The sequence below is a fragment of the Apodemus sylvaticus genome, chromosome 3 (genome assembly GCF_947179515.1).
Source record: "Apodemus sylvaticus chromosome 3, mApoSyl1.1, whole genome shotgun sequence".
NCBI classification, from domain to species: Eukaryota; Metazoa; Chordata; class Mammalia; order Rodentia; family Muridae; genus Apodemus; species Apodemus sylvaticus.
In genome coordinates this window covers 3,140,685-3,168,657 of record NC_067474.1, presented here as the reverse complement: position 1 = coordinate 3,168,657, position 27,973 = coordinate 3,140,685, and the positions used below count along the sequence as shown (strand labels likewise).

The 27,973-nt window shown below is 37.0% G+C and overlaps 1 protein-coding gene across 3 annotated transcripts; it reads right to left on the bottom strand.

Annotated features, from left to right (window-relative positions):
- Positions 1 to 93: 93 nt before the first annotated feature.
- Positions 94 to 27,297, bottom strand: LOC127680457 (DNA repair protein REV1-like). 3 transcript variants are annotated; one of them, XR_007976950.1, is made up of 6 exons: positions 27,205 to 27,297; positions 19,683 to 19,867; positions 11,094 to 11,156; positions 8,673 to 8,771; positions 7,086 to 7,201; positions 94 to 588 (listed from the first exon to the last, which is right to left on the bottom strand). XR_007976950.1 is itself a non-coding variant. In XM_052175906.1 (5 exons), exons 1-4 carry the CDS (start codon positions 27,236 to 27,238, stop codon positions 7,098 to 7,100), a joined length of 300 nt encoding a protein of 99 aa, XP_052031866.1. In that variant the 5' UTR covers positions 27,239 to 27,297; the 3' UTR covers positions 96 to 588; positions 7,086 to 7,097. The 3 variants fall into 3 exon arrangements, 1 of the variants encoding a protein (XP_052031866.1); XR_007976949.1 differs by having other exon boundaries at positions 19,688 to 19,867; XM_052175906.1 differs by lacking the exon at positions 19,683 to 19,867 and having other exon boundaries at positions 96 to 588.
- Positions 27,298 to 27,973: the final 676 nt, after the last annotated feature.

The window sequence follows — 27,973 nt, the reverse complement described above, 5'->3', positions numbered from 1 at the left end:
CCTGTCTCCATCTTCTGTGTCATGTGATTAAAGACACACAGCACCACACTTTTTTCATTGTACATGTAGTTTAATTTCAAATTTTATGAGAAAGAGAGAGAGAGAGAGAGAGAGAGAGAGAGAGAGAGAGAGAGAGAGAGAGAGAGAGAGAGAGAGAATTGTAGGTTACAGTTCAATTCTTTAGTAACTGTGTGACCACAGGCCATGTTTAACTTTCTGTAAGATAAAGCACAATGGTACTGATTATATAACACTGTGGACTTCCACTAAGCAAGCTGATTTTCACAACTCCTCTCTGTCTTTTAAAAATTTGACTCGACGACAACACCAGGGCTCCAAAGACGTTTGTTTCTTTCATTTTCTTTCTCATTTTCTTCTTCTTGATGTTCTCTTTTTGTTAGAAGTCAGAGTCAAGGTAAAACAGGAAAAAAATGACCCAAAGTGATTAATGTGTCACCCTCTGAGTTCTTTGTCCTTTCTTTTTTGTCTTTGCTGTTCTCTGTGCTTGCTATCCTCTAGATGATAGGGATGTAAATCCAATTTACATGTGGTGACTTGTAAGGAGGCTCTACTGATCTAGAGAGTTCCCTTGAAATAAAATGAGAATCAAAACAAGAACTTGTAATAAAATATATAGACAAAATACAATTTCTATTATTAACCCCCCCCCCCAAAAAAACAGCAACACTTTACTGACTAGACAAGTTCCTTTTCTCCACATCAATTATCTCCCCAATAGTTAGGTAGTGTGCAAGTCTGTCCTAGTTTGACTATCGAGGTTAAGAAAAGTGAACCATCATCAATACTAGTTAGTCTTACATATATTAAAGGACAATGAGTTGTAATATATTCACACTAAAATTATGACTGATTTCATGCTGAAAACTGTCCACTGGAAAGACATAGCTCAGAATTTAAGAGCACTGGCTGCTCTTCTATTCCCAGACCAACTGACACCCTTCTCATAGCCTCTGTGGCCATCAAGCATTCTCAAATAGTTTGCAGACCAACAGACATGGCAACCCCCCTCACACATACAGGGAGATGTAGTTAGGTGTGTGTGGCAGGTATAGGTATTGAGGGTGAATTTAACTAGCTTGAAAAAAATATATAACTGGAAAGTTCATTCTTTAATTTACTTAATTTTATTAAGTGTACAGTGCAAGAAGGAAAATGGGCTGCACCATATTTAGGGTACTACCTGTAGATCAAGAGGAAGGACCATCTTCTCTGAGATTGATCCATCCCTTGGGAAGAAGGACAGTCAGCCCAGATGTGCTGGTATGTATTCCTGGTTCTTTATCAAAAAGACTTTGACTCTGACCTTGCTTCTGATTCCCCAGTGCAGGTTAGGAATCCAGCACAGATAGAAAGCGAAACCACACCAAGGAAGCAAGCATGCAGGAAAAAACTAAGCAGAAAACATGTTATGTTGGACGCAACAAAGCAAGCTCATATTCACAAATCTGTGAGCCTAAGACTCATCCCTGGCTGGAAGGAGAGAACTGAGTGTAGCACACACACAGAGTTGGTCATCTCTGAGTCCATACTCGCCCAGCCCCGATGTTCACTTCACTAGGCCACAGGCTCTAACACCTCACTTTATTACAGATAATCATGGTGGCTCAAGCCTTTAATCTCAGCCATCAGATCCCCACTTTCTGGGTCAGCATGATCTGTGGAGTGAAAAGAAACAGATGGAGAAAAAACTCAATATTTCTTTGTTAGAACAGTTATTGTAAGTTTTAAGGAATATAATAGCTTGACATTCAAAGTCTCTGGTTCACTATCACCTTTCTCACATGTCTAAGCCAATGCTTCCTAATGAGTTCTTCCTTCTCCATGACAGCCCCCCATCCCTGGGTGTTGTGTAGTGAATGTGTGTGTGTGTGTGTGTGTGTGTGTGTGTGTGTGTGTGTGTGTGTCTATGTGTGTGTATGCTGGCACATGCTCACAGGACTACCATCACTGGAGGATTAAATATAAACGAACAAGACAGGAAAGCTGGAGGAACGATAGAAATAGCCGAATATTTTCTTTTTTCTTTTCTTTTTTTTTTAATTTTTTTTATTCGATATAATTTATTTACATTTCAAATGATTTCCCCTTTTCTAGCCCCCCACTCCCCGAAAGTCCTGTAAGCCCCCTTCTCTTCCCCTGTCCTCCCACCCACCCCTTCCCACTTCCCCGTTCTGGTTTTGTCGAATACTGCTTCACTGAGTCTTTCCAGAACCAGGGGCCACTCCTCCTTTCTTCTTGTATCTCATTTGATGTGTGGATTATGTTTTGGGTATTCCAGTTTTCTAGGTTAATATCCACTTATTAGTGAGTGCATACCATGATTCACCTTTTGAGTCTGGGTTACCTCACTTAGTATGATGTTCTCTAGCTCCATCCATTTGCCTAAGAATTTCATGAATTCATTGTTTCTAATGGCTGAATAGTACTCCATTGTGTAGATATACCACATTTTTTGCATCCACTCTTCTGTTGAGGGATACCTGGGTTCTTTCCAGCATCTGGCAATTATAAATAGGGCTGCTATGAACATAGCACAGCATGTATCCTTATTACATGGTGGGGAATCCTCTGGGTATATGCCCAGGAGTGGTATAGCAGGATCTTCTGGAAGTGAGGTGCCCAGTTTTCGGAGGAACCGCCAGATTGCTTTCCAGAGTGGTTGTACCAATTTGCAACCCCACCAGCAGTGGAGGAGTGTTCCTCTTTCTCCACACCCTCTCCAACACCTGCTGTCTCCTGAATTTTTAATCTTAGCCATTCTGACTGGTTTTCATAGGAAGAAAAAGGGAAAAAGAGAGCTGCCACTGCAGCAACATCTGCCACCATCATCTTCACCACCACCATCAACAAAAGATACTTGTCAATCTCCTTTTGTTATAATAATCAAAATTTAATCTTAGCCATTTCTGCAGGTGTTGGAGAGGGTGAGGAGAAAGAGGAACACTCCTCCACTGCTGGTGGGGTTGCAAATTGGTGCAACCACTCTGGAAATCAGTCTGGCGGTTCCTCCGAAAACTGGGCACCTTACTTCCAGAAGATCCTGCTATACCACTCCTGGGCATATACCCAGAAGACTCCCCACCATGTAATAAGGATACAAGTTCTACTATGTTCATAGCAGCCCTATTTGTAATTGCCAGATGCTGGAAAGAACCCAGGTATCCCTCAACAGAAGAGTGGATGCAAAAAATGTCGTATATCTACACAATGGAGTACTATTCAGCCATTAGAAACAATGAATTCATGAAATTCTTAGGCAAATGGATGGAGCTACAGAATATCATACTAAGTGAGGTAACCCAAACTCAAAAGGTGAATCATGGTATGCACTCACTAATAAGTGGATATTAACCTAGAAAACTGGAATACCCAAAACATAATCCACACATCAAATGAGGTACAAGAAGAAAGGAAGAGTGGCCCCTGGTTCTGGAAAGACTCAGTGAAACAGTATTCAGCAAAACCAGAACGGGGAAGTGGGAAGGGGTGGGTGGGAGGACAGGGGAAGGGAAGGGGGCTTGCGGGACTTTTGGGGAGTGGGGGGGCTAGAAAAGGGGAAATCATTTGAAATGTAAATAAATTATATTGAATAATAAAAAAAATAACACAAAAAAAAAGAATTTGAAAAAAAATAATCAAAATTTAAAATTGTGTGTGCTTGTGGGTGATCTATAGCACAATCCTCACGGGAGGATTAAATAAAATTAACCAAGGGATCCAAGGCTACATAATAAAAATGCTAAAACATAGATGATAGACAGACAGATAGATATATAAACAGAGACAGACAGAGATAGACAGATAAAGAAGAGAGGAAAAGGATAGAGCATAAGAAGGCTAACGACTCATAATGGCCCCTCGAAAACAAGGAAGGCTGGAGAGAGAGGTCAACCTCCTTATGTTTATTAAGGCAAAATCAAAAGAAAAAGTGAAATGAAACAAAACAAACCTAGCCGAATATTTTATTTTTCTTCAGATATTAAAAATCTTTTTAAAAAGCACACAATCATCCAAAAGGAAGAGAGAGAGACAGAGACAGAGAGACATAATGAGAGAGAGATGAAAAGATCTATTTTTTTTACCACTTTTTTATTGTAATAAGAAAGTAATGACTTTAAAATTTAAAGCTGGCCCATCTTACTTTAACACTCATTAATACAATTTATTCTGTTGAGTAAGACAGGGATACGTGGTCAACACTACCATAATTTAATAAGGAATTTTAAAAAACCAAGAAAACTGCTTGAATTCATTATGGTTTTTATTATTAAAAAAGAAGGAACAAAATAAAGGTTAATGGTTGTATTTTCTAATTGTTAATAAATAATCATTAAATATTAAAAATCAGTCCACTTTTCTAAAAAAAAAATTGGTCCATCTTATTATTCACTGTTGTATCATGAGTACTGTACTAAAAACAAATTTTGGCTTTAATAAAAAGGACAACTTGTCAACTAGGAATCAAGGTGATACGGAGAACAGAATACCAACTTCACCATTGCCCTAATGCTAGAGACCAAGAGTGATATACACAAAAACCAGGCAACTAGCTGACAATCCTCTTAGGAAAAGAAAAGTTAAGGAAAATGGCCAACTTAAACCTCATTTAAATAAAGAAAAAAAAGTCCAGATTTGACATCTGGTAGACCTGGGGTGGAGGAAATTATGATCCAGATGGGCAGAAATCTGGCCAACATAGTAACATACTGGGCTGGAGAGATGTCTCAAAGGTTAAGAGCACTGACTGTTCTTCTGAAGGTCCTGAGTTCAAATCCCAGGAACCACATGATGGCTCACAACCATCTGTAATGAGATCTGACACCCTCTTCTGGAGCATCTAAGGATAGCTACAGTGTACTTACATATAATAAATAAATGAGTGTTTTAAAAAAATTAAATTAAATTAAATAAATAAATAAAAAACATAGCAAAATACAAGACAGAAGGAGGCAGGGATGGGGGTGGGGAGACCGATTGCCTCTCATTGCCTTTCCCCTACCCAACATGTACCATATTGTCATCACGCTTTGAGGGAATATAGAGAGTGGAGAAAGCGCCTGCTGCCAGAGATCTGCACATCCCATCTAGATGGACACCAAGCCTAGGAAGCTAAGGTTCCCACAATTCTCCAGTGCCCCAGGATGAAACACAGAGATGGGTTGGAGCACAAGAAACACGAGGACCAGGGCCTTCCATGAGCAGACTAGTACCTCTGCCCACAAGACACTGTGTTATTCCCAGCTTGAAGGAACTAGCTATCCATCCCTCCAGGACAAAGAGAAACCTCAAGCGAGGTGTGAGGGCTGGAGACCAGAGAGACATAGGTTTTATCCCTCACCTTCTCCCTTGCCTGCACCTCTGAAAAGATGCTCTTGGCTATGGTAGGATAGGAGTGATAAACGACACTCAGCTCCACCTACAACTTCCCTACCACCGCTAAACTTAAACATGCTTGTACAAGACCAGTGGATAGCAGAAGTGGCAGCCACAGGAAACAGTCCACATGGTTCCTCTGAAGGAGGAGCAGGGGAAGCAGTATTGGTAGCTAGAGAAGACCAGAAAGGGATACCCCATTGCCACCTTGTACAAAGGTATGCTTAAGAAACTAACCATAAACAATGAAGCAAGGCCTAAACAAGTTAAGAAAGTTACCCCATGATCTACTGACAAAAATCACTAAATCTCAAAATATTCTGAAAACAGGTAACAGCTAATAAAAGCCTTAGAAAACTTGAAAAACTCATTATATATATAAAGTATAAATGTGTGCCTACAATTATGTTTCCCAATACACTGTGTAAGCAGATGATTACAATCAAGAAAGACTAATTCCAGAAAAGAAATCCAGATGCCCAGACTCTGTTTTGCCTCATCTGGGTCTTTTATAAAATAATCCCAGTGTTTTATATCTGACAAAACAGGGAACCAAAGTAACTTGGATAAAACCCAACTCTAGATCCTTTCTACTGTGCTATATATCAGTCTTCTGGTAAATGCTTCTCTAAAAGAATGATTTTTTTTTAAAGATTTGTGGTTTTAACAATTTATTCCACAAGGAAACCAATGAGAAAGGATTCCCAATTTCTTTCAAATTGTAATGCAAGGTAATAAAAACACATAAAGGTCTTATGATGTGAAGAGACTAGTTTTCTAAGACAGCTATGAAAATATTCCTTCTAAACAACAAGTTCACTCAAATGAGGCATTTAGATTCTGGTTCCAAAAGAGGTTGTGTCCTTTCTTAAATCAGGGTTTCCCTACTCTGTAGCCTTCCCTTGAAAATACTGTTCTCCTGGTGCTATCTCCCAAAGGCTGGGATTAGGTACCACAGTGTCTACCTTTAAATTCTTAAAAATACTGAAGAACACAAACTTCAGTGTCTTCACTGTGACATAAGCCAAATGGCTAATAACTTATTTAGTTAATACGAAAACAATTCACACCATGCTTTACAATCCCAATCTAAATTTAGACACAGTAGATTGGGTTTCAGGAAAACACCATCATCCAATTCCAGAAAACATAACTATGCACTGGTCATCTGCTCAGATTTAGATTTTGTTGTGATTCAAGTTGTCACTTGTAGAAGTTTGGACCTAGGTCTTCTTCCCAGCCCCATGCTCCCAGAAATAAAACTCAGACTCAAAATATGTATACTTACAAATATCTTGGCCTTATAGCTAGTCTTCTCTGACTAGGCCATAGTGCATTATAACCCACTTACTCAAATCTACTTTCTGACACATGACTACTTACCTGGGCTCAGGTACCATGTGTCAGTCTCGTCACATTTTCCCAGGCAAATATCTCATCCCTGGCTCTATCCCAGAATTCTTTCTGCCTTCTGAATGTCTCATCTTGTATTCTACACTTTCCTATAGGCCATAGTTTTCTTTTAGTACAATACACAAGATATTCTCTCTACAGTCACTAGCATCATTAAAACCTTCAAATTCAAATTCTTAATTATTCTAATTCTACTTGTACTTCTAAGGTACCAACACCACCAGCAATATCCAGAAGCCACCCAGAGGTTACTATGGCTTTTAAACACTCATGTGTACCTGCTTCTCCTTTCAGGATTTTATTTTGGTAATACTGCCACTCCAATTGGATGTTAGCACCACGAAGAAAAGGTGACCTTCCTGTGCCATGGTTGCTGACAGAGCCACTGTTTTTCCTGTGAGAAAAAAAATTGAATTGTTTCTCTAAGTACAAAAGGATGTTAAGGTCATGTAATGGAATTTTTTCATGCAATTTTAATTATATAATATTTGTTCTTTAATCATTTATGCATTAAATCTTAAAAAGCATCACCATATAACATCACCTAATGTTTTTTAAGACAAGGTCTTCTGAAATTCTCTATGTAGACCACGCTGGCCAGGAACTCACTGATGTTCACCTGCTAGGATTAAAAGCATGCACCACGCATGGCTCCAGCAATGTTTCTGTAAACCGACTCAATCTAAAATCAGCAGAGTCAGTTTTCCATGGCTTTTCATTTCTTACAATGAAAAGCAGACAACTCAGATCCCAGGCTCAAATTGTAGGAATAGACAACAAAACAAAAACTATAAACAGACTTTTACAATTCAGATATAAATACGTTTATCCTCCCATTTTATTTTATTTTTTTTTAATTTTATAGCAATAGAAACAAACTGGAGATTCATGCACAGCAATGAAAATCTGATGTTTAACATATAACCAAATGTGAATTTCAGACCCCCCAGATTTTGCTTTGGTTAAGAACATTACTTTAATGTATCATTTCCTTTTATGTATAAAATTACAAGACAACAATAATGTTATAAAACTGATGTGCAAGTAAAACACCACAGGCTTAGAGGGCAGGAGACTCAGAACAAAGAAACACATAACACAGAAAGTCTTCTTGCCTCTCCATATAAACTAGAAAAAAGAACAATTTACTAGAAGGTAAGTTGTCCCAAGGCTAAAACTAATTCTTTCAAATTCAAAATAATACTTTTCAGAGCTAAGTCACAACTACCTAGGACAAAAATAAAGCCTTGTTGGGAATCTAGAATTTTCTAGAATTTTCACATAAGAGAAAAACTGACCTTAAAAAGAAAACACTATTGTAGCTATCTTGTCAAGAAAGAACTAAGGAAAAATCCTAAATAAATGTTTCAATACTAGTAAGTAGTACACACATAAACCTAAAATTTCATTTAAAAAAAAAGCAGACTGCCCAGATTACTCACCTCTAGAGTATAAAATTATCAAAACCCAAAGATTAGTATGTTTACCTACATTCATAGAGGAGAGTTACTTCAACAGAAGAACAGAAAGTCTGAAGACACAGGATAATAGAAATTTTCCCTTAACAAACAATAAAAAGATATGAAAAATATCCAGAAAATATCCTCATCTATTTGAGATAATACAGTCCTCAATTTAAGATACTCTTCTCTGTATATTTCAGCTTACACCAAGCAGTAGTTTTCTAATTTTCCTACACTTGTGAATATAGGCTCCAGCCAATTTGAACAAAGGAATAGTTTTGACTAAGAAAAATCCAAATACTTTCCAAAGAATACATTGTTATCAATTCACACACACACACACACACACACACACACACATTGATATGTATCAACTTTCTTAAAACAAACAAGAATACAGACCTTTGAGATCTGTTATATTTCTTATAGCCCCTGAGACAAAGAAGCAATCAATATCAACATGCCTTACAGAGCTCTGCTGTCTGGGCCAGCTCAATTTGCCTAAAAGGAAAAAAGAACATTCAAACCCAAACTAATACTTATCATTTAAAACAGATTAGAAATCACATTCAAGAAGAATGGTATCATAACATAATATAGAATATACTGTGGACTGTATACCACCTTAATAGATGAATTTCAGTTTCTCTAGTTATCTGATAGAATTTTAAATCACTTCTAACAACACCATGGTATTCTTTCTTATTCTATTTTCTAATTGTCTTCTTTTAAAATTTAATTTTACAAGATAAATTTGATTATTTGTAACAATTTTGGTATGTGTAGTTTCACATACTTACCTTTAATAAGCTCCATTCTGCACAACTCTACAAACTTTATTTAATGAAACAACAATAACAATGGCTACTGCCTCCCAGTGTTCTTGATAAGTATTAAAACAAAGAGGTTTACAGGGGGATAGATTAATTCTCACAGCACTATGGAAAACATTACTACTACCCCCACCTTTTATAGACTAGTAATTTAAGTCCCACAGCTGATGAATGCCCAAATTGCAATTTAACTCCAGTCTGCTTGATTTCCAACTTTTTAGGCTATCATACTACTCTTCTAATTAGACATATTTCAAAAAGTCCACAGAAAAAAACAAAAATCTACATACAAAGGGAATTTTTCTTTCACCATTAGATGTTACTAGTTCTGCAGCACGTTTATTGCATTTATGGAGCTGAAAGTTAATATTATCTCGTAAGGACAATTACTGACTTAGAAAAACCAGAGATTGTTTATAAGGATTATTGTAATCCAACTATTAGGATAATATTACTTTATAATAATTTTATTATAAATACCCCTCATGGTGTTCCAAAATATAATAGTACAGGTCCTAAATCTAAGAATCTAAACTCTAAGAACTTTCTAAGCTTATAAGACGTTCTGATTTCAAAGAATATGCTTGCGTATCAGCTTTAAACAACAAAACAAAACAAAATAAAAAACTTACTCCCGAACAACTGAGCCACTTCACATACTAACTGTGAGGCGATTGTCTAGTCCCACTAGGTGCAAGGCACTAAAACTTTCTCCCTGCTGCTTTTAAGCAGATGTATGCTGGGCATCACTGATTCCTGTCGTTCCTCTTGCAGAGAGGAAATAGGCAAGAAAGGCAAACACCCATGCATGCTCCTGTCGCAGAAAGTGGCAGAGCAAGGACTCAGATCCAGGCTACACTAAATCAAACTCTTGCCATTCTCTATGTAAATTTCACTAATCACGATCTTTCTTTTGTAGAACAAGGCATCAAACTCAGGGCCTTGAATATGTAAGGCAAACAACAATCACAATTCTACTGTTCAAAGTACTATGAAACAGAAGGTAAACAACCTAAAAAATGTTAAATATTTAAGGGGTACAGAAGATTTAAATAAAATGCCTATCACATGGTTTCTTACAACATATAAATTTAAAAATTTACTCCCATTCATTGACCTATCTCATAATAGTATTCTAAAGCTTTCAAGATCAAGTGACCTTTGGTTTAAAAAAACCAAGAAACAAATAACAGATGGCATTATTATGAAATATTCCAAACTACTGGCTAAAAGCCTATTTAGATATACAAACAAATAACATAAGAGCAACAAACATTCACATAGAAAGACCCTGCAACTTTCTAAAACCCCATTAGCATCTCCCTCTTTATGCCTCCCTTTCCACAGTTATAAAGATTACTATCATATAATCTTGAACCTTACTTTTTGCCCACAAAAAAAAAAAAAGAGACCAAAACCTTTGTCAAAATAACTGAACTAGAATCTAGTTTAAGTAACAACTATCACAAAACAGCTTCCTGTTGGATTGGGATGACAAGTGTTAGCCACACACACAAATGAGACAATCTACATAGATGTTAAAACAATCTCCCTAAGTTTACCACATAGTTACAACAGTTCTATTTCAATGTTAATTTTTAAGAGTGCATTATTGAAACAGCCTTCTAGAAAATCTCAATTACCCTTACCAATCAGCATCATTCTCACAGGAGATTAGGAACGGAATATAAAATGTCACGTTTATACAGCTCATAAATTCAGCTGTTTATAAAGTCCCCATGAAGAAGGAAAGCTTGGAATCCCAGTGCATACAGCACTGAAATGACCTGACATTTTGAGGTAGCCACAGTTACGTTTAATGGGAAACATAGTAGCAAAGTTTTCAGTTATAGTTACTGTAACTTATATAACCTAACATTCCTAGAGGATTTTTATATTAAGAAGTTTGGAATCATTAGAATACCAGTAAGAACATCAGAATGAAAGCATCAAATAGAACTGTTTTGAAGAAAACAATTTTAGTACCTACCTGTGTCAGGTACAAGGGAAGACCAGCCTGTTTTTATTTTGTTCCAAATCAGAGGAAGCTTGCCTGTTAAGATAAAGGATTGAGCAGGAAGTGAAGATCCACTTAAATATATTTAAAGTGCAAATTTACTAGGTATCACCAAACACCCAGAAGTCAACAAAATGATGTATTTAAAAAAAAAAACAAGCCAGGTGCAGGACTTAAACCACAGCACTCAGAGACTGAGGGCAGGCAGATCTCTGCGAGTTCGAGGGTAACCTGGTCTACAAAGTGAGTTCCAGGACAGTCAGGGCTATACAGAAAACCCTGACTCAAAACCAAAACAAAATTCTGACAGTTAGCTTTAGTGTTGAACCATTATGACTCTAGATATCAATAGTAGCATATCTGACAAACAAATATGCATGTATTACTGGCAAGAAAATACACTGTTAACAAAACATGTCTATGCTGCTACAGCAGACTAGACAAAGGCATATTTGGAAAACAGCTGTGTAAGAAATATAGTAAAACACACATTTAAATAACTAACACTATTTGGATTTGTATTAAAGAGTCAGACCACACAAGCAGACCATCATGTACTTAGGTGATGCCATGTGAACCTTCTCTCTATTTTAATTGGTCAATCAAAGGTTAGAGTCTATGATTGGGTAGTGGAGGGGAAAGGTGGGATTGGAGGTTCAAAAGGGGGAACAGGTAGAGGAAGAAAAAGAGAGAAGGAAGAGGAGAGGAGGAAGCCACTATGGACCACATGGATGGGAGAAAGCACAAATCTTAGTGATTGGGAAGTAAGTATTTTGCCAATGAAGACATATGACTTATAATTAAAATATTTGGATTATGTGTCATTTATATGGGCTATAAGGGTTGGAAATTTTAGCAACAAATTCGTGCACCTTATATCCAGCTTAGAACTGAACTAAATTGAGAGGAAAATCCAGCCCCCTATATCCTAAACAACCAGAGGTAACACAGCCCTGAGGTGGGCCACAAGGTGGCGCCAATGTCACAGCATAGTTGGGGTTCCCTGAGCCTGAGAAAAATTCAAGGACCCAAAATCAATGCTGCCTGAAAAGCAACATTCACAGCTGAAGATCAGCAATTGAACAACAACAGCTATCTTTCCAAAGCTTTCTTCACAGACACAGCAGACTGATCTAGGCGTTTCAGCCGCAAGCCAACCTTCCCCTGCAGCTTTCGAATTTCCAATATCCCCCCACCACACTTCTAAACAGGGCACAGGACAGACAAACCAGCTCTCCCAAATGCTTACACTGCAGGCTGCCTAATATCAACACACATGCTGAAGGCTATAGGCCAGACAAAAGATCCAGAGGGCTTAAAAACACAAAAGCCAAGGATCTTTGTGCGGTCAGCCCCTCCCTACTAATTAAAGACCAATAATAAATACTAGTAAAGACTAATAAAAAGGCCAATAATAAATACTAATAAAAAACTAATAATAAAAGAACCACAATTTTCTAAATCCAACACCAGAGGGAAACAAACATACCAAATAATAAGACCAAATATTAAGAAATAAATAGTAATTACTGCAATTGTTTTCTCATTCATTTCCTTCCACATGAATAAGGTGCTACAGAGAATTAAGGAGTTTTTTAACTAGTGATTATAAAAAGCAATAATATTTTTAAACAATTTTTTGTTTCTCAGAGTATATGTGACCGAAGTCTAGAAGTTAAATTTGCCAAGGTACATTGAAGAAAATTTTGCATTTTCTAGAGACTAACTCTAAAACCTGTACGAGGATAGACTCTGAAGTAACACTTTACCAGCAAAACTTGTAAGTATAAACAATATGATCTACCCTCATTAAGCATAGCAAATATTTTGATTGATTAGTACTTAGTTTTAACTCAACAAACCTGTCCCTAATAGTTAGTTTCAGTGATCACAGAGACAACAGTACAATACTATACTAATGAAAATGTAGCTCTAGCTTTTGTCTCTATAACAAGGACCTACACTAAGGACTAAAGAGTGCTAATAATCACATACATTAAGATTCATAGCCCAGAGAAACAGATGACACTATGTACTAGATACTTGTGCAATATTCCTAATTCTCAGTATTACCAGCAATGCTGAGATAAACTAAAATACGTTAAATTGTTCTATGCAAAATATCTACTTCCTCAGGACAAAATTCTTGACAGTAAAGTGAACTTTAAGGGTTACAGTTTATGAACACTAAAAACACAGAGTTGGTGTATAAAGTCACATCATACCTGAAACCATATCATAAACTAAAAAGAAAATAATTATCTAGACATGTAACTGTCTTTATTCATTAAACACACCCATTTTCCCAGTCATCATTCTCAGATTGCTTCCTCCAACAGCCCTGCCTCGTGGTGGGTAGAAAAAATTAAGTCAATTTTATATAATAATGTACTCTTCGTTGATATTTATCAAGGGAAATGGGAAATTTAAAAATTCAAATGTCCAATTAACGGAAGACAAAAGATTAATGCCAAGTAAATTTTGTCAAATGCATTATTTTCAGGATGCTTTATCAGTACAATCTGTCCAGAGAACTTCCTCCCTACAGTTTAAGCCTCATATTTAAACACATTTCAACCTTTCAACTGGCTGAGTGAGGTCTATAGAGATTGAATCCATGCCCTCCTGAATAACAACACTTAACATTCACTTTGCATAAAACATCAATAAATCAAATTAACAGTCACTTACATGTTACCACTACTTAGTTAAACAATCTACTAAAATATTCCCTTTGGAATGTTTGTAGAAAGATACAGAGAGGAGGGGATATGTTCTATGGTGATGTGGTGAGGCATGGGAGAATGGGGTGCCTCAGCAGGCTCATGCCAAGGCATCCCTTCCCCCTGAGGACCAGCCACATGATGGTATAGTATAGAATAGAGTTTATTAAGGGCATTGGGAGGGGAGTTAAGAGGGTGGTAGAGGCAGAGAAAGAGACACTAGAGAAGTAGAGTAGAGATGTAGAAGCCAACCATGGCACGTGGAGAGAGAGAGGGGGGAAGGCAATGAGAGAAGAGAAAAAGGGAAGCAGGAAAAGAGCAAGGGAGGAGCAAGAGACCAAGAGGGCAAGAGAGCAAAGAGGGGGCAACCAGGCTCTTTTATAGTGGGTCAGGCCTACCTGGCTATTGCCAGGTAACGATGGGATGGAGTTTGGACAGAATGCTAACATCCTTCATCATCTGACAGAAAATGGCTCTTAAACTATGTCATACTAGCCACTCAAGAAAACACACACAGTATAACACACCTGCCATACAAACTGCACCCCGTGAGAAGTTCATTAAAAGAACACAGCACAAGGGACTGATTATCAGGATAAAATATGTAATACATGAGGCTGAAATATAATACAGCAAGGGGGTATTATTGCACACCCATGCCAAGATATGCTCTTGAGAAATTACTACATGCAAGAGATCAGGTGTGAGGAGGTTTACTGGGAGATAGCAGAGGGGTGAGGACCTTCAGACTGGGTAGAGGCAGACAAGAGCAGAGCCATGAGGGCAGATAAGGGAAGAGGGGGCCAGAGGACAGAAAACACTGGCAGAACTAAACTGTACCATACAACACCAGGATTACCAAACACTGACACGTCTCTAGCTTCAGTCTTAGGGACTAACTAGTAAGCTCATTATTAGAGAAAAAGAGGCAGAAAGTCAAATTTTTCTAGCCACAACTTAGACTATCACTGCATTACATTTCATAAATTAATACAATATTTACACTGCTTTTGGTAATTATGCATGTTTATATAAAAGATTATTATATGAAGCATTAAATACCCTATTAAAGTCAACTTAGCTTTTGTAAGATTTATAAGAATCTTTAACACTTTAAACATATTTTATCCACACACATGACTCTTTAGTTTTTGAAATGACCTTTGATTTGGTTTCTCTTTCTGAAATTTGTATTAATGACATATTATATACATGAAATATGGCTAAAGACACACAGAAGTTGTCAGCTAAGTCATAGGAGTAGAAAAGAAAATTTAAATGTTTTAGGGGCACATGGAAAAGGCCCTGAGAATAAATTACTAATTCTGCGAACAGAAGAGTTTTGCTTTCAGAAGTGGGAAGGGGTGGGTGGGAGGACAGCGGAAGAGAAGGGGGCTTACGGGACTTTCGGGGAGTGGGGGGGGCTAGAAAAGGGGAAATCATTTGAAATGTAAATAAATTATATCGAATAAAAAAAAATAAAAACAGGAAAAAAAAGGAGTTTTGCTTTCAAATTTGCTCCAGGCAGGTGTGAGGGTGTTCAATGGTGTATTCATTACAAGCCCAGAACTGCCATGTGTTTCTCTTAAATTCTCCTTAAGTAGCTTATTTACCAGTCCTGAAGACTTTATCACTTAAGAGTCAGAGAAATTCCTATTAGAAAATTACTGTTTCCAAGAAACTCTGAATCTATACACCTACTTTTAAAAGCAAATGACTTGAGAATTCTGCTAATGTGTATGTCACAGTCATTAATGTAACTGAATAAGAATGTCCCCCACAGACTCAGATATTTGGACACTTAGCTGGTGGTGCTCCTTGGAAGGGATTAACAGATGCGGCCTTGCTGGAGGAAGTGAGTCCCCAGAGGTCAGCTTTGAGAGGTTAAAGACTGTTGCCATATTCAGTCTGCTTTCTCTGCTTCACACTTTGTGCCTGCAGATGTGAGCTCTCTGCATTCTACTCCAGCTGCCATGCCTGCTGCTTGCTGCATTGCTGCCCATCATGATGTCTATTAAACTATAAGCAAAGTTACTTTCTCATGGGAAGGGGAACAGGAAGGTCGCTTCCTCAGGTTTGCAGCTTGCTTGGGAGAACATCAGGTTCTCTGCGTGAGGAAGTGTCTCCTCTGTCTTGGTCGGCTGAGAATGACAAAGACCCTAGGTTGCCTGGAAACTAGCAAGCTGGGAGCAATCTCCTCATGCGATTTCTCTACAGATAATAAAATATATCTTCAAATTTAAAGCCAGGTATGGGGTATTACACCTATAATTTCAGTGTCTGGGAGGTAGAATGAGGAGAATCAGGAGTTCAAGGACAGCTTCATTTGCATAATGAGCTCAGGACCAGGCTAGGCTACAGAAACAGTATCTGTTCTGAATGAATACATACATACATACATACATACATACATACATAAAAAATTAAAAATAGTAATTCATTTGATTGCTCATTTAAGAGCACCTATGCTCACCAAGGTTTCTGCTGTGAAAAGCCAGTGAGAAAATCCTTATTGATGGTGTAATAAGGAGGGTAGACAGGTCTGATACTCAGATAGATGCTTAGACTATAGATATGGATCAGGAGTGCAGTACTTGCCTGTCTTTCAAGAGGCTGTGAGCTTGGTGTCTATATTGAAGGAAAAACAACACCAAGCAAAGCCCACAAGAAACTAAAACTGTTTTCTATACAAAATTGTCCCAACCAAAGACACTTCCCAAGTAATGGAAATTAGTCAAGTATCAGAAGAGAACAAAATTTACAAAGATCTGCCACTTCTCCCCAAATGGGGTTCTTTCCACTCTGAGACCAATCTGTCAACTCCAGAGGAGTGGCTGAAAAGTAGCCATGTTTTTAACAAACACCATACTAAAAGAATGAGGACTGCAATCTACAAATCTTCCAAATATTTTGATCTCTATATAAGGGGTTAGTATCTCAGAAATAAGAACAAACTAGAAGTAAACAAATCAAGTTTTCCAGAAATTAAACCCCACCTCACTTTAGTTTATCTGTAAAGTGGACTGAAGTAACTGGCAAGAAGCAACTGGCAAGACCAACTATATTCCATGTAGCAGCTATCCCTGGTGGTCAACGTGACTATATCTGGAATGAACTCTGACCTGGATCTTGGCTTAGAGATCTTGAGACACAGTGGCTATGAATCCCAGAAGATTTTGACAGTGAAATCTCTAAGTTCAAAGTCATCAGGGAGCAGGGCAGTGGTGGTACACACCTGTAATCCCAGCACTCTGGGAGGCAGAGGCAGGTAGATTTCTGAGTTTGAGGCCAGCCTGGTCTACAGAGTGAGTTCCAGGACAGTCAGCACTATATATAGAAACCCTGTCTCAAACAACCAAAAAAAAAAAAAAAAAAAAAAAAAAAAAGGAAACAAGAGTTGAACCTAACCAACTCTACAGTCTACTATCATTCTATACACTTAAAGAAAACAACACAGACAGATACACACAAACACACCGACAAACACACACACACACACAAATCCCTTCATGGGCTAAAGAAATGTCCCACTGGCTCCACAATTTAGAGTACTGAATGATTGTTTTTTTTTAAAAAAAGGATTTGTATCTAGTACCTTTATAGGGGCTCACAATCACCTGTGACTACATATGAAGAGATACCATAGGCAAAATGCCTACCATATTCTTTAGTTTTACCCTCCCTAGTACAGAGGATCAAATTCCTCTAATCTTTTTTTTTTTTTTTGAATTTTCGAGACAGAGTTTTTCTGTATAGACCTGGCTGTCCTGGAACTCACTCTGTAGACCAGGCTGGCCTCAAACTCAGAAATACGCATGTCTCTGCCTCTCAGAGTGCTAGGACTACAGGTATGTACCACCACTGCCCGGCGAAATCATCTATTCTTAAAGGAAGTTTTGTTAATTCAATATCAAGAACACATTTGTAGAGCCGGGCGGTGGTGGTGCACACCTGTAATCCCAGCACTCTGGGAGGCAGAGGCAGGTGGATTTTTGAGTTCGAGGCCAGCCTGGTCTACAGAGTGAGTTCCAGGAAAGCCAGGACTACACAGAGAAACCCTGCCTCGAAAAAATCAAATCAAAAAAAAAAAAAAAAAAGAACACATTTGTAAAATGTTAATATCTGGGAGTGGTTGGATATGCAGAGAAGGAACATTTGTAATCATTTTAATTTCTTTCTTTCTTTCTTTCTTTCTTTCTTTCTTTCTTTCTTTCTTTCTTTCCTTCCTTCCTTCCTTCCTTCCTTCCTTCCTTCCTTCCTTCCTTCCTTCCTTCCTTGTTTGTTTGTTTGCTTGCCTTCTTGCTTAATTTTTTTTGGATTTTTTGAGACAGGGTTTCTTTGTGTAGCTAGCCCTGACTATCCTGGAATGCACTCTGTAGCCCAGCTATTGTTATGCATTTTGATTAAAAAAAAACTTTTAAAAGGTTTGGTTCATCTGGCACTTAAAAGAAATAGACAAAAAGCAGGAGAAAAACATGTGGCTGTGACTTCTTTCTGGTGGCTTAAGTGAAAAACTCTCTGACTGTGAGTTTGAGGCTAGCCAAGTTGACAGAGCAAGTTCCAGGCCAGGCCTGCAGGGCCTACACAAAGAGAAACACTATTTTGAGGCCAGACAAAGCAAAGCAGAAAAGGTTCTGCTTTTTAATTTACAGACATATGCTTTTTGTTGTTGTTGCTTGGTTGGTTTTTGGGTTTTGGTTCCCCACCCCCACCCCCAAGACTGAGTTTCTCTGTATAGCCCTGGCTGTCCTGGAATTCACTCTGTAGACCAGGCTGGCCTCAAACTCAGAAATCCGCCTGCCTCTGCCTCCCAGAGTGCTGGGATTACAGGTGTGCGCCCACCGCCTGGCCTTTTGTTTTTCTTTTTTTTGGGTTTGACCTATGCTTTTTCTAGTACTATTGACCATAGAATTTTGATCATGAAGGCATGTTGGATTTTGTTTGTTTGTTTGTTTTGTTTTTTTGTTTTTCGAGACAGGGTTTCTCTGTGTAGCTCCAGCTGTCCTGGAACTCACTCTGTAGGCCAGGCTGGCCTCAAACTCAGAAATCCGCCTGCCTCTGTCTTCCAGAGTGCTGGGATTACAGGCATGCACCACCACCGCCTGGCAACAAAACCAACTTTTAATAAACAAGTAGATACCAGGAAATGCTCACAAAAATACTTAGCCTTTATTTCTCTTTCCTATAACAACCAATCAAAGAATGCAGAGACAATAGTAATTTTTAATTTTTATTTTTTCGAAGTAAAAAAAAGGCCTCAGCCGGGCGGTGGTGGTGCATGACTGTAATCCCAACACTCTGGGAGGCAGAGGCAGTCAGATTTCTGAGTTCAAGGCCAGCCTGGTCTACAGAGTGAGTTCCAGGACAGCCAGGGCTACACAGAGAAACCCTGTCTTGAAAAAAACCAAAAACCAAAAAAAAAAAAAACACAAAAAAACAAAAAAGGCCTCAAACCAAGACAACTACAAGATAATTTTATGAACATATATCATAATGAAATCCATTATTTTGAATACTAATGAAAAGGAATAGATTTTAATTGTTCTTACTAAAAAATTAGTGAGGGAATTAATGTATGCCAACTAGATCAAATTTGCTATGGCACAGTATCTAGATATTGTGCAATATCTGGCTTCTCATAACCGTATTTATCCTACATATTTCAAAATAATCCATTATACATAGATTATACAAAATAATCCATTATACATAATAAATTTTTATTTTTATGAAAATGTGGACACAAAGAGATGCATATACGTAGTAAGTTTCATGTTGAGTTTTATTAAGAGAGAATAAAAAGGGTAAAGGATAGAAGGAGCAGTTATTAGGCAAATACCTTACCGCAGCATCTACATTTGGAGGTGAGTCTCCATTAGGATCTGCCAGCATAGAAATGACATTAATCATGATGGTTTCCACAGTATGGATAGGTAACCAGCGTTCCTCTGGCTTCTCATAACCATATTTATCCTCCCCAGGCTCATGAAGAATAGAAATGCAAAACATCACCATTTTTATCAACTGTAAAATTATAGAATAAGAATTGTTTAAATTTGGTTACACATAATATATCACAAATGTGATACTTATGTATATAAAACATTATTTACATGGAGATTTCCTAAATGTAATCTACTAACTTTTAAGAATGTTACAGATTAACTATATTTTACATTCTTTAAAATTACAAGTAATTGCAGACCTCCACTGCTGTCCCTGATTCAAAGGACATGCCGTCTCTTTTCTACTTCTCCAATTCTTTATTCTCAGCATTTACAGTTGTCTTTATCTCAAATTCTAGTTAAGATGGTCCTCAAGGTTCAGCAAATAAAAATTGTAAAGGGGGAGGAGAGTTCACACCCTACAGTCCCAGAGAATCTGACACCCTTTTCTGGCTTCTGTGGATACCAGGCATGCATGTGGTATACAGACATATATATATATATATATATATATATATATATATATATATATATATATATATATATATATATAAGCAAAACATCCACATACTAAAAATAATAAAATAGGGGCTAGAGAGATGTTGCAGTGGTTAATAACACTGGGGCTCTTGCAGAGTACCTAAGTTTAATTCCCAGCTCCCACAAGGCAATTCACAATCATCTGTAATTCTGCTTCCAGGGGAGCCAATCCCTTTGTCCTACATCCATAGGTACATGGTACACATACATATATGCAGACAGAACACTCATAAACATAAATATACACAATAACAAAAGCTTTAAAATAAATAAGTGATACTCATAATCTACTTCACAAACTCATTTTAAATGCAAGTTCCATATAGTAACAGTCAGTGGGGTAGAAATACAGAAATATCCTCAATTTTATAGGGGATAAAGAAAGACACAACTATATCTCACTTTGCACTATTTTATCCAAAAGTAAATATTCTCAAAAAAATCCTACAGTGTTAATCTATAAACATATTCAAATAATTATATCAGCAATTAATAAAAGTAACTTTTCACAGTAAATGTCTTCTGTCAAAAATACTATTATTACTTGAAGAAGTTTACAAAACAAGTAGGAATAAATAAATTTTCTGAGTATAAAAAGATTTCAATCAGTAATAACATATGTATGCTTGTTTGGTTGGCTGTTGTTTTGAAAGAGTTTTAACTGTCCCTGTTAGCAATCTTCCTATCCCAACTCATGGTTAAAGAACACAGGGAGACTGAGGGAATAGGGAGAGACAGAAACAGAAGGAGGGAGGGAGGAAAGGAGGGAGGGTGGGTGTTTGTATGTCAAGGGATATAAAATTAATCAATCCAACAAGTACTTTTGGAAGCCCTACTGTAAAGCAAAATTACTCTTCACATGTAATCAAAAACTCATGTTTTTGCTGATTTATACAGAAACTTTCCTTTAACTGAGGTTTCTCTTCTTAACCCACTCCCATGGCTTGTGAAATCCAACAAAATGGAATTAACAAATAAAAAAGGAACAGTATTAAACATTGTAACATTCAGCCCAAAATGTTGTTTTTGTTTTCCCCTACATTTTACAAAATAAGGAACTGTCTTTGAAAAAATGAGATTGAATAATTGTATATAATTCCATCAGAAGGAATCTACTTAAGATCAAGATTTGGGAGATAGGAACTGAAGGGTATATGTAGCTCAGAGAAAAGAGGACTTGCCCAGAATGCATAGCCTTGGTCCCACATCCAGCATCCTATAAACCAGTCATGACAGCACATATTTATAAGTTCAACACTCAAGAGGTAAACATAAATAGAAAGATTAGTAGTTCAAGGATATCCTTAGCTACAAGATCAAGGCCAGCCTGGAATGCATGAGACCTTGTATCAACCCCCAACCCCCAAATCATTAATGGGTGTGTTAGGATTACTCCATTGTTAAGAGTATTCGCTGTTCTTCCAGAGGACTTGAGTTTGATTCCCAGCAACTATGTGGCAGCACAACCTTATATAATTGTAGTCCTAGGATATACAAAACCCACTTTTGTGATCTTGAGGCACCAGGTACACATATACAAGGACCCACCTACATGCAGGCAAAGCACTCATACACACAGAACAAATTAATAATAATATAGTGTGGTGGCCCATGCCTTTACTCACATAATATATGAGGTGGAAGCAGACAGATTTCTGAGTTCCATGCCAGCCAAGGGTAGATGATAAGACCTGATAGATAAATAGATAAGATAGATAGATAAGATAGGTACAATAGATAAGATAGATAGATAAAATATATAGATAAGACAGATAAGATAGATAGATGATAGATAAGATAGATTAGATAGATAGATAGATAGATAGATAGATAGATACATACATACATACATACAAACATACATACATACATACATACATAGGATAGATAAGATAGATAGATAGGATAGATAGATAGGATAGATAGATGATAGATAGATAATAGATAGATAAGATAGATAGATAGATGATAGATAGATAGATAAGATAGATAATAGATAGATAGACAGATAAGATAGATAGATAGATAGATAGATAGATAGATAGATAGATAGATAGATAGATAGATAGATAGATAGAAAGATAAGATAGATAGATAGATAGATAGATAGATAGATAGATAGATAGATAGATAGATAGATAGATAGATAGATAGATAGATAGGATGGGTGGATACATACATACATATACACATACATACATACATACATAAGCAAACACCACAATAATAATAATAACAATTTTAAAAGAAAATGACTTTTAAAAAGCAAACATTTGGTAGAACAGTAATGGTGAATGTTTTTTGTCCCAGTACTCAAAAGGCAGAGGCAGGAAGATCTCTAAGAGTTAGAGGCCAGTCTAGTTTACAGAGTGAGTTCCAGAACAGCCAGGACTACACAGAGAAACCCTGTCTCAAGAAACAAAAACAATTACTAGTCATTTAAATTTGAATCATTTTCCCCAGTTTCTTTTCTATTAGCTTCAGAGTGTCTGGCTTTATGTGGAGGTCCTTGATCCATTTGGATTTGAGCTTAGTACAAGGAGACAAGGATGGATCAATTCGCACTCTTCTGCATGCTGACCTCCAGTTGAACCAGCACCATTTGTTGAAAAGGCTATCTTTTTTCCATTGGATGTTTTCAGCCTCTTTGTCGAGGATCAAGTGGCCATAGGTGTGTGGGTTCATTTCTGGATCTTCAATCCTGTTCCATTGATCCTCCTGTCTGTCACTGTACCAATACCATGCAGTTTTTAACACTATTGCTCTGTAGTATTGCTTGAGGTCAGGGATACTGATTCCCCCAGATTTTCTTTTGTTGCTGAGAATAGTTTTAGCTATCCTGGGTTTTTTGTTGTTCCAGATGAATTTGATAATTGCTCTTTCTAACTCTGTGAAGAATTGAGTTGGGATTTTGATGGGTATTTCATTGAATCTGTATAGTGCTTTAGGCAAAATGGCCATTTTAACTATATTGATTCTACCAATCCATGAGCATGCGAGGTTTTCCCATTTTTTTTTGAGGTCTTCTTCCATTTCCTTCTTCAGAGTCTTGAAGTTCTTGTCATACATATCTTTCACATGTTTGGTAAGAATCACCCCAAGATACTTTATACTGTTTGAGGCTATTGTGAAGGGGGTCATTTCCCTAATTTCTTTCTCAGCCTGCTTATCCTTTGAGTATAGGAAGGCCACTGATTTGCTTGAGTTGATTTTATAACCTGCCACTTTGCTGAAGTTGTTTATCAGCTGTAGGAGCTCTCTAGTGGAGTTCTTTGGGTCACTTAGGTAGACGATCATGTCGTCTGCAAATAATGATAGTTTGACTTCTTCCTTTCCAATTTGTATCCCTTGGACATCGGTACAGGGAGAAAGTTTCTGAACAGAACACCAATAGCGTATGCTCTAAGAGCAAGAATTGACAAATGGGACCTCATAAAATTACAAAGTTTCTGTAAGGCAAAGGACACCATCAAGAGGACAAATCAGCAACCAACAAATTGGGAAAAGATCTTCACCAATCCTACATCAGATAGAGGGCTAATATCCAATATCTATAAAGAACTCAAGAAGTTAGACTCCAGAAAACCAAACAATCCTATTAAAAAATGGGGTACAGAGTTAAACAAAAAATTCTCACCTGAAGAACTTCGGATGGCGGAGAAGCATCTTAAAAAATGCTCAACTTCATTAGTCATTAGGGAAATGCAAATCAAAACAACGCTAAGATTTCATCTTACACCAGTCAGAATGGCTAAGATTAAAAATTCAGGAGACAGCAGGTGTTGGAGAGGGTGTGGAGAAAGAGGAACACTCCTCCACTGCTGGTGGGGTTGCAAATTGGTACAACCACTCTGGAAATCAGTCTGGCGGTTCCTCCGAAAACTGGGCACCTCACTTCCAGAAGATCCTGCTATACCACTCCTGTGCATATACCCAGAAGACTCCCCACCATGTAATAAGGATACATGTTCTACTATGTTCATAGCAGCCCTATTTATAATTGCCAGATGCTGGAAAGAACCCAGGTATCCCTCAACAGAAGAGTGGATGCAAAAAATGTGGTATATCTACACAATGGAGTACTATTCAGCCATTAGAAACAACGAATTCATGAAATTCTTAGGCAAATGGATGGAGCTAGAGAATATCATACTCAGTGAGGTAACCCAGACTCAAAAGGTGAATCATGGTATGCACTCACTAATAAGTGGATATTAATCTAGAAAACTGGAATACCCAAAACATAATCCACACATCAAATGAGGTACAAGAAGAAAGGAGGAGTGGCCCCTGGTTCTGGAAAGACTCAGTGAAACAGTATTCAGCAAAACCAGAACGGGGAAGTGGGAAGGGGTGGGTGGGAGGACAGGGGAAGAGAAGAGGGCTTACGGGACTTTCGGGGAGTGGGGGGGCTAGAAAAGGGGAAATCATTTGAAATGTAAATAAATTATATCGAATAAAAAAAATTAAAAAAAAAATTTGAATCATTTTAGATTTAAAGCTATAGAATCTTAAAATATTTTAATTTCACACGTCACTTCAAAAATGAGAATATCTATCTTATTAATTAACAGATTAATATCTGTTGACATGAAATTTATTTTTATTGTGCTATATATAGCAAATAAAATTACAATTTTTTCCATTTCTCAGTTAAGAATTAAAAATCACAATGATACACAATTACAACCACTATACATCTTCCTCAAATCAAATTGCCTATACAAATTCTTTACTTTCCCTAAATCTTCAGTATCTAAAATGCCCCGTTCTATTTTAATTAAATATTTCACTGAAGCAGAATCACACAATCAGTTTTGTTCTTTTAAATTTGTCATATTTCAATTATCATGTCTTCAAGATTCATCATTAAATGTTGGTAGAATGCATTCCAAGTTGAATGACCAAAATTAGAATCATGCCGAATCACACTTTTAAAATAAATATGTCATTTATATAGTCATCAGAAATAAACACTGATGCCATTATGGCTGTCTTATTCAAGACAAAAGTTCTTCTATACTGACACTGTTTAAATTCTAGTGATCTCTGATTTAAGCAACATTTCCAAAAGTATGTTGAATGACAACTATGTTCTCTGTGAGATGTTAATTATTAACTCTATAGCTAGCTATACACTTAATATTTACATTTATTTTGCCAAAATGCTCTTCATTCCCCATACAATGTTTTGTCTGTTATTTTTTCCCTTTCATCTCATTGCTCTTTACAAATGGATTTATTTCTAATACTAAATCCACTTGAAAACCCTGTATGAAAGCTAGGCATGACAGTACAAATCTTTAATTCCAGCACATGACAGGCAAAAGCAGGATAATTTCTGAGTTTAATGCCAGCCTGATCTACATACATAATTTCAGGCTAGCCAATGTTACAGTGACAACCCGTCTCAAAAATAAAAGAACCAACCAACCAAACAAACAAACAAAAAAAAAAACTAAACCAAAATGACAAACAAGTAAAAACCAACAACAGAAGAGAGAGAGAGGTCTAAACTGACATACATCTAAGCTACACAAATTACTATTTGCCATGTAGTGTTTTTGGAAATTATTTTATTATTATTATTGTGTGTATCTATGAACACATAGGCCACAGACCATGTGCAGAGGCCAGAGCATAACTTAGTGGAATGCGATCTCTACCTCTATATGGATTCCAGGGATCAAACTCAGATTACTAGGCTTCCATGGCAAGAACTTTAACTCACTGAACAATTTTACCAGCTATCCCCATAATAACTTTAACACCCAACACATTATTCATCTAGTTGAAGCATACAATCCAATTGTTTCTATATAGTACACTTCTCAGTTATACAACCAAAGCACACACACTTTTAGGAACTTTTGTCATCATTACCACCCCCACAAATTCTTTTATAATCTATATTGACCCTTCTCCCCTTCAAGCTGTCCAGCAGTCCTAAACAACCATGAATATACTCTTCAGAGTTGCATATTCTTGAAATTTCATAAGTGGAATTATTAAATGATTGCTTCCATCTGTTTGTTAATTTGAAAAAAATATTTATTTTCCATGTATGAACATATGCCTGTGTATGGCCGTGCATGTGAAGGCAGACACTGACAGATACCAAAGGCATCTGGTTTCACTTTTTTGTTACCAAATCATACCAAACACTTTTATAAATCAAATCACGTTTCATTATATGTATATGCAGTATTTTGCTTTTACTTTCATCAACTGATAGGCACTAGTATTATGGCTAACTTTTAGCCATAACTTTTTAGCTAACATAAATAATTCTGCAATCTATAAGATTTTGGGATACACCTTTACAACTTTCTTTGTTGTATAGCTAGAAGAGTACATGTTTGCATCATCACCACATACATTTTATGCAATGTTGAAGAGCAAATCTAAGATTTTGTGCATGCTAGGTAAACACTCCCAGAGTGTGGTAGCGGCTCTTGCCTGTAAGCCGACCAATTGGCAACTTAAGACACAAAGATTACCAAAAGTTCAAGGCAAACTTTAGCTACATAGTGAGGTCCATGCTGATCTGGAACTCAAGCCTGCTACTCCTCATCTCCAAACAAAGCAGAATACTAAGAAAAAAGAAAGAAAAGGGAAGGAAGGAAAGGAAGGAAGGGAGGGAAGGAAGGAAGGAAGGAAAGAAGGAAGGAAGGAAGGAAGGAAGGAAGGAAGGAAGGAAGGAAGGAAGGAAGGAAGGAAGGAAAGAAACTAAGAACCTTTGTATTTAGAGTCAATTACAAGACCATATGCACAAAAAACCATAAAATCACTTAGCACTTTTACTGAGATAGTTGTGAAATCTTTAGTGACAGATCATTAAACTTGCAAATGTGAAAATAATATTAGAAAACTTACCATTTGGGGGCCAAATCTCTGTAATGAATTTCATTTTAGGAGGCCGGAGGGGATAATCTTTTGGGAAAATGAGATAAGCCTTAAAAACACCACCTTCACTGAAAAAAATAAAAGAAAAACCAGGTTCATGAATTTAAGTTATTCTTTATAAGTACTCAATCAGACAAATAAAAGGGTACAGATGATAAGCCAACAAAAAAGGTAGACAAAAATACTAGTTTCCTAAATACAAATACACAATTTAATCAACTACTATAAGTTCTGCTTTGCTAAACTCTCAGGTAATTAGTAAAACTAAAAGGAACACTTGGAAACAGAGGTGTCCAGATCAGATTATTGGTGATATGGTAAAAGTCTTTTCAGTATATGTCTTCAAATGAAATTCAGGAAGTTTAATCTTGTCTACATGATTCAATTTGCTGAATTTTCTATATTGGTTTCAAATAATCTTTCTTCTATGCTCTGGTCATACCCAGACCTCTTTCTCATCTTAAAGTTTAGGCATATATTTTATGATTTCCCTTTCTGGTATCAGATTGCCATACTTCTATTTATCTCGTTTGTTCATTTCATCATATATTAAAACTTCATTAGAAGGACAGTAATAAATAAAAACGTCTCCCAGAGAGGTTTTATACTACTAACTTTCCAGAATGGAAATGCTGCAATATTGATACTCTGTCTGTACTATCTAATGTAGTACCCAGTAACACTCTGAAAATGGCTTGTGTCTTGGTTAGTTTTTATTATCTACTTGACCCTAGAACCA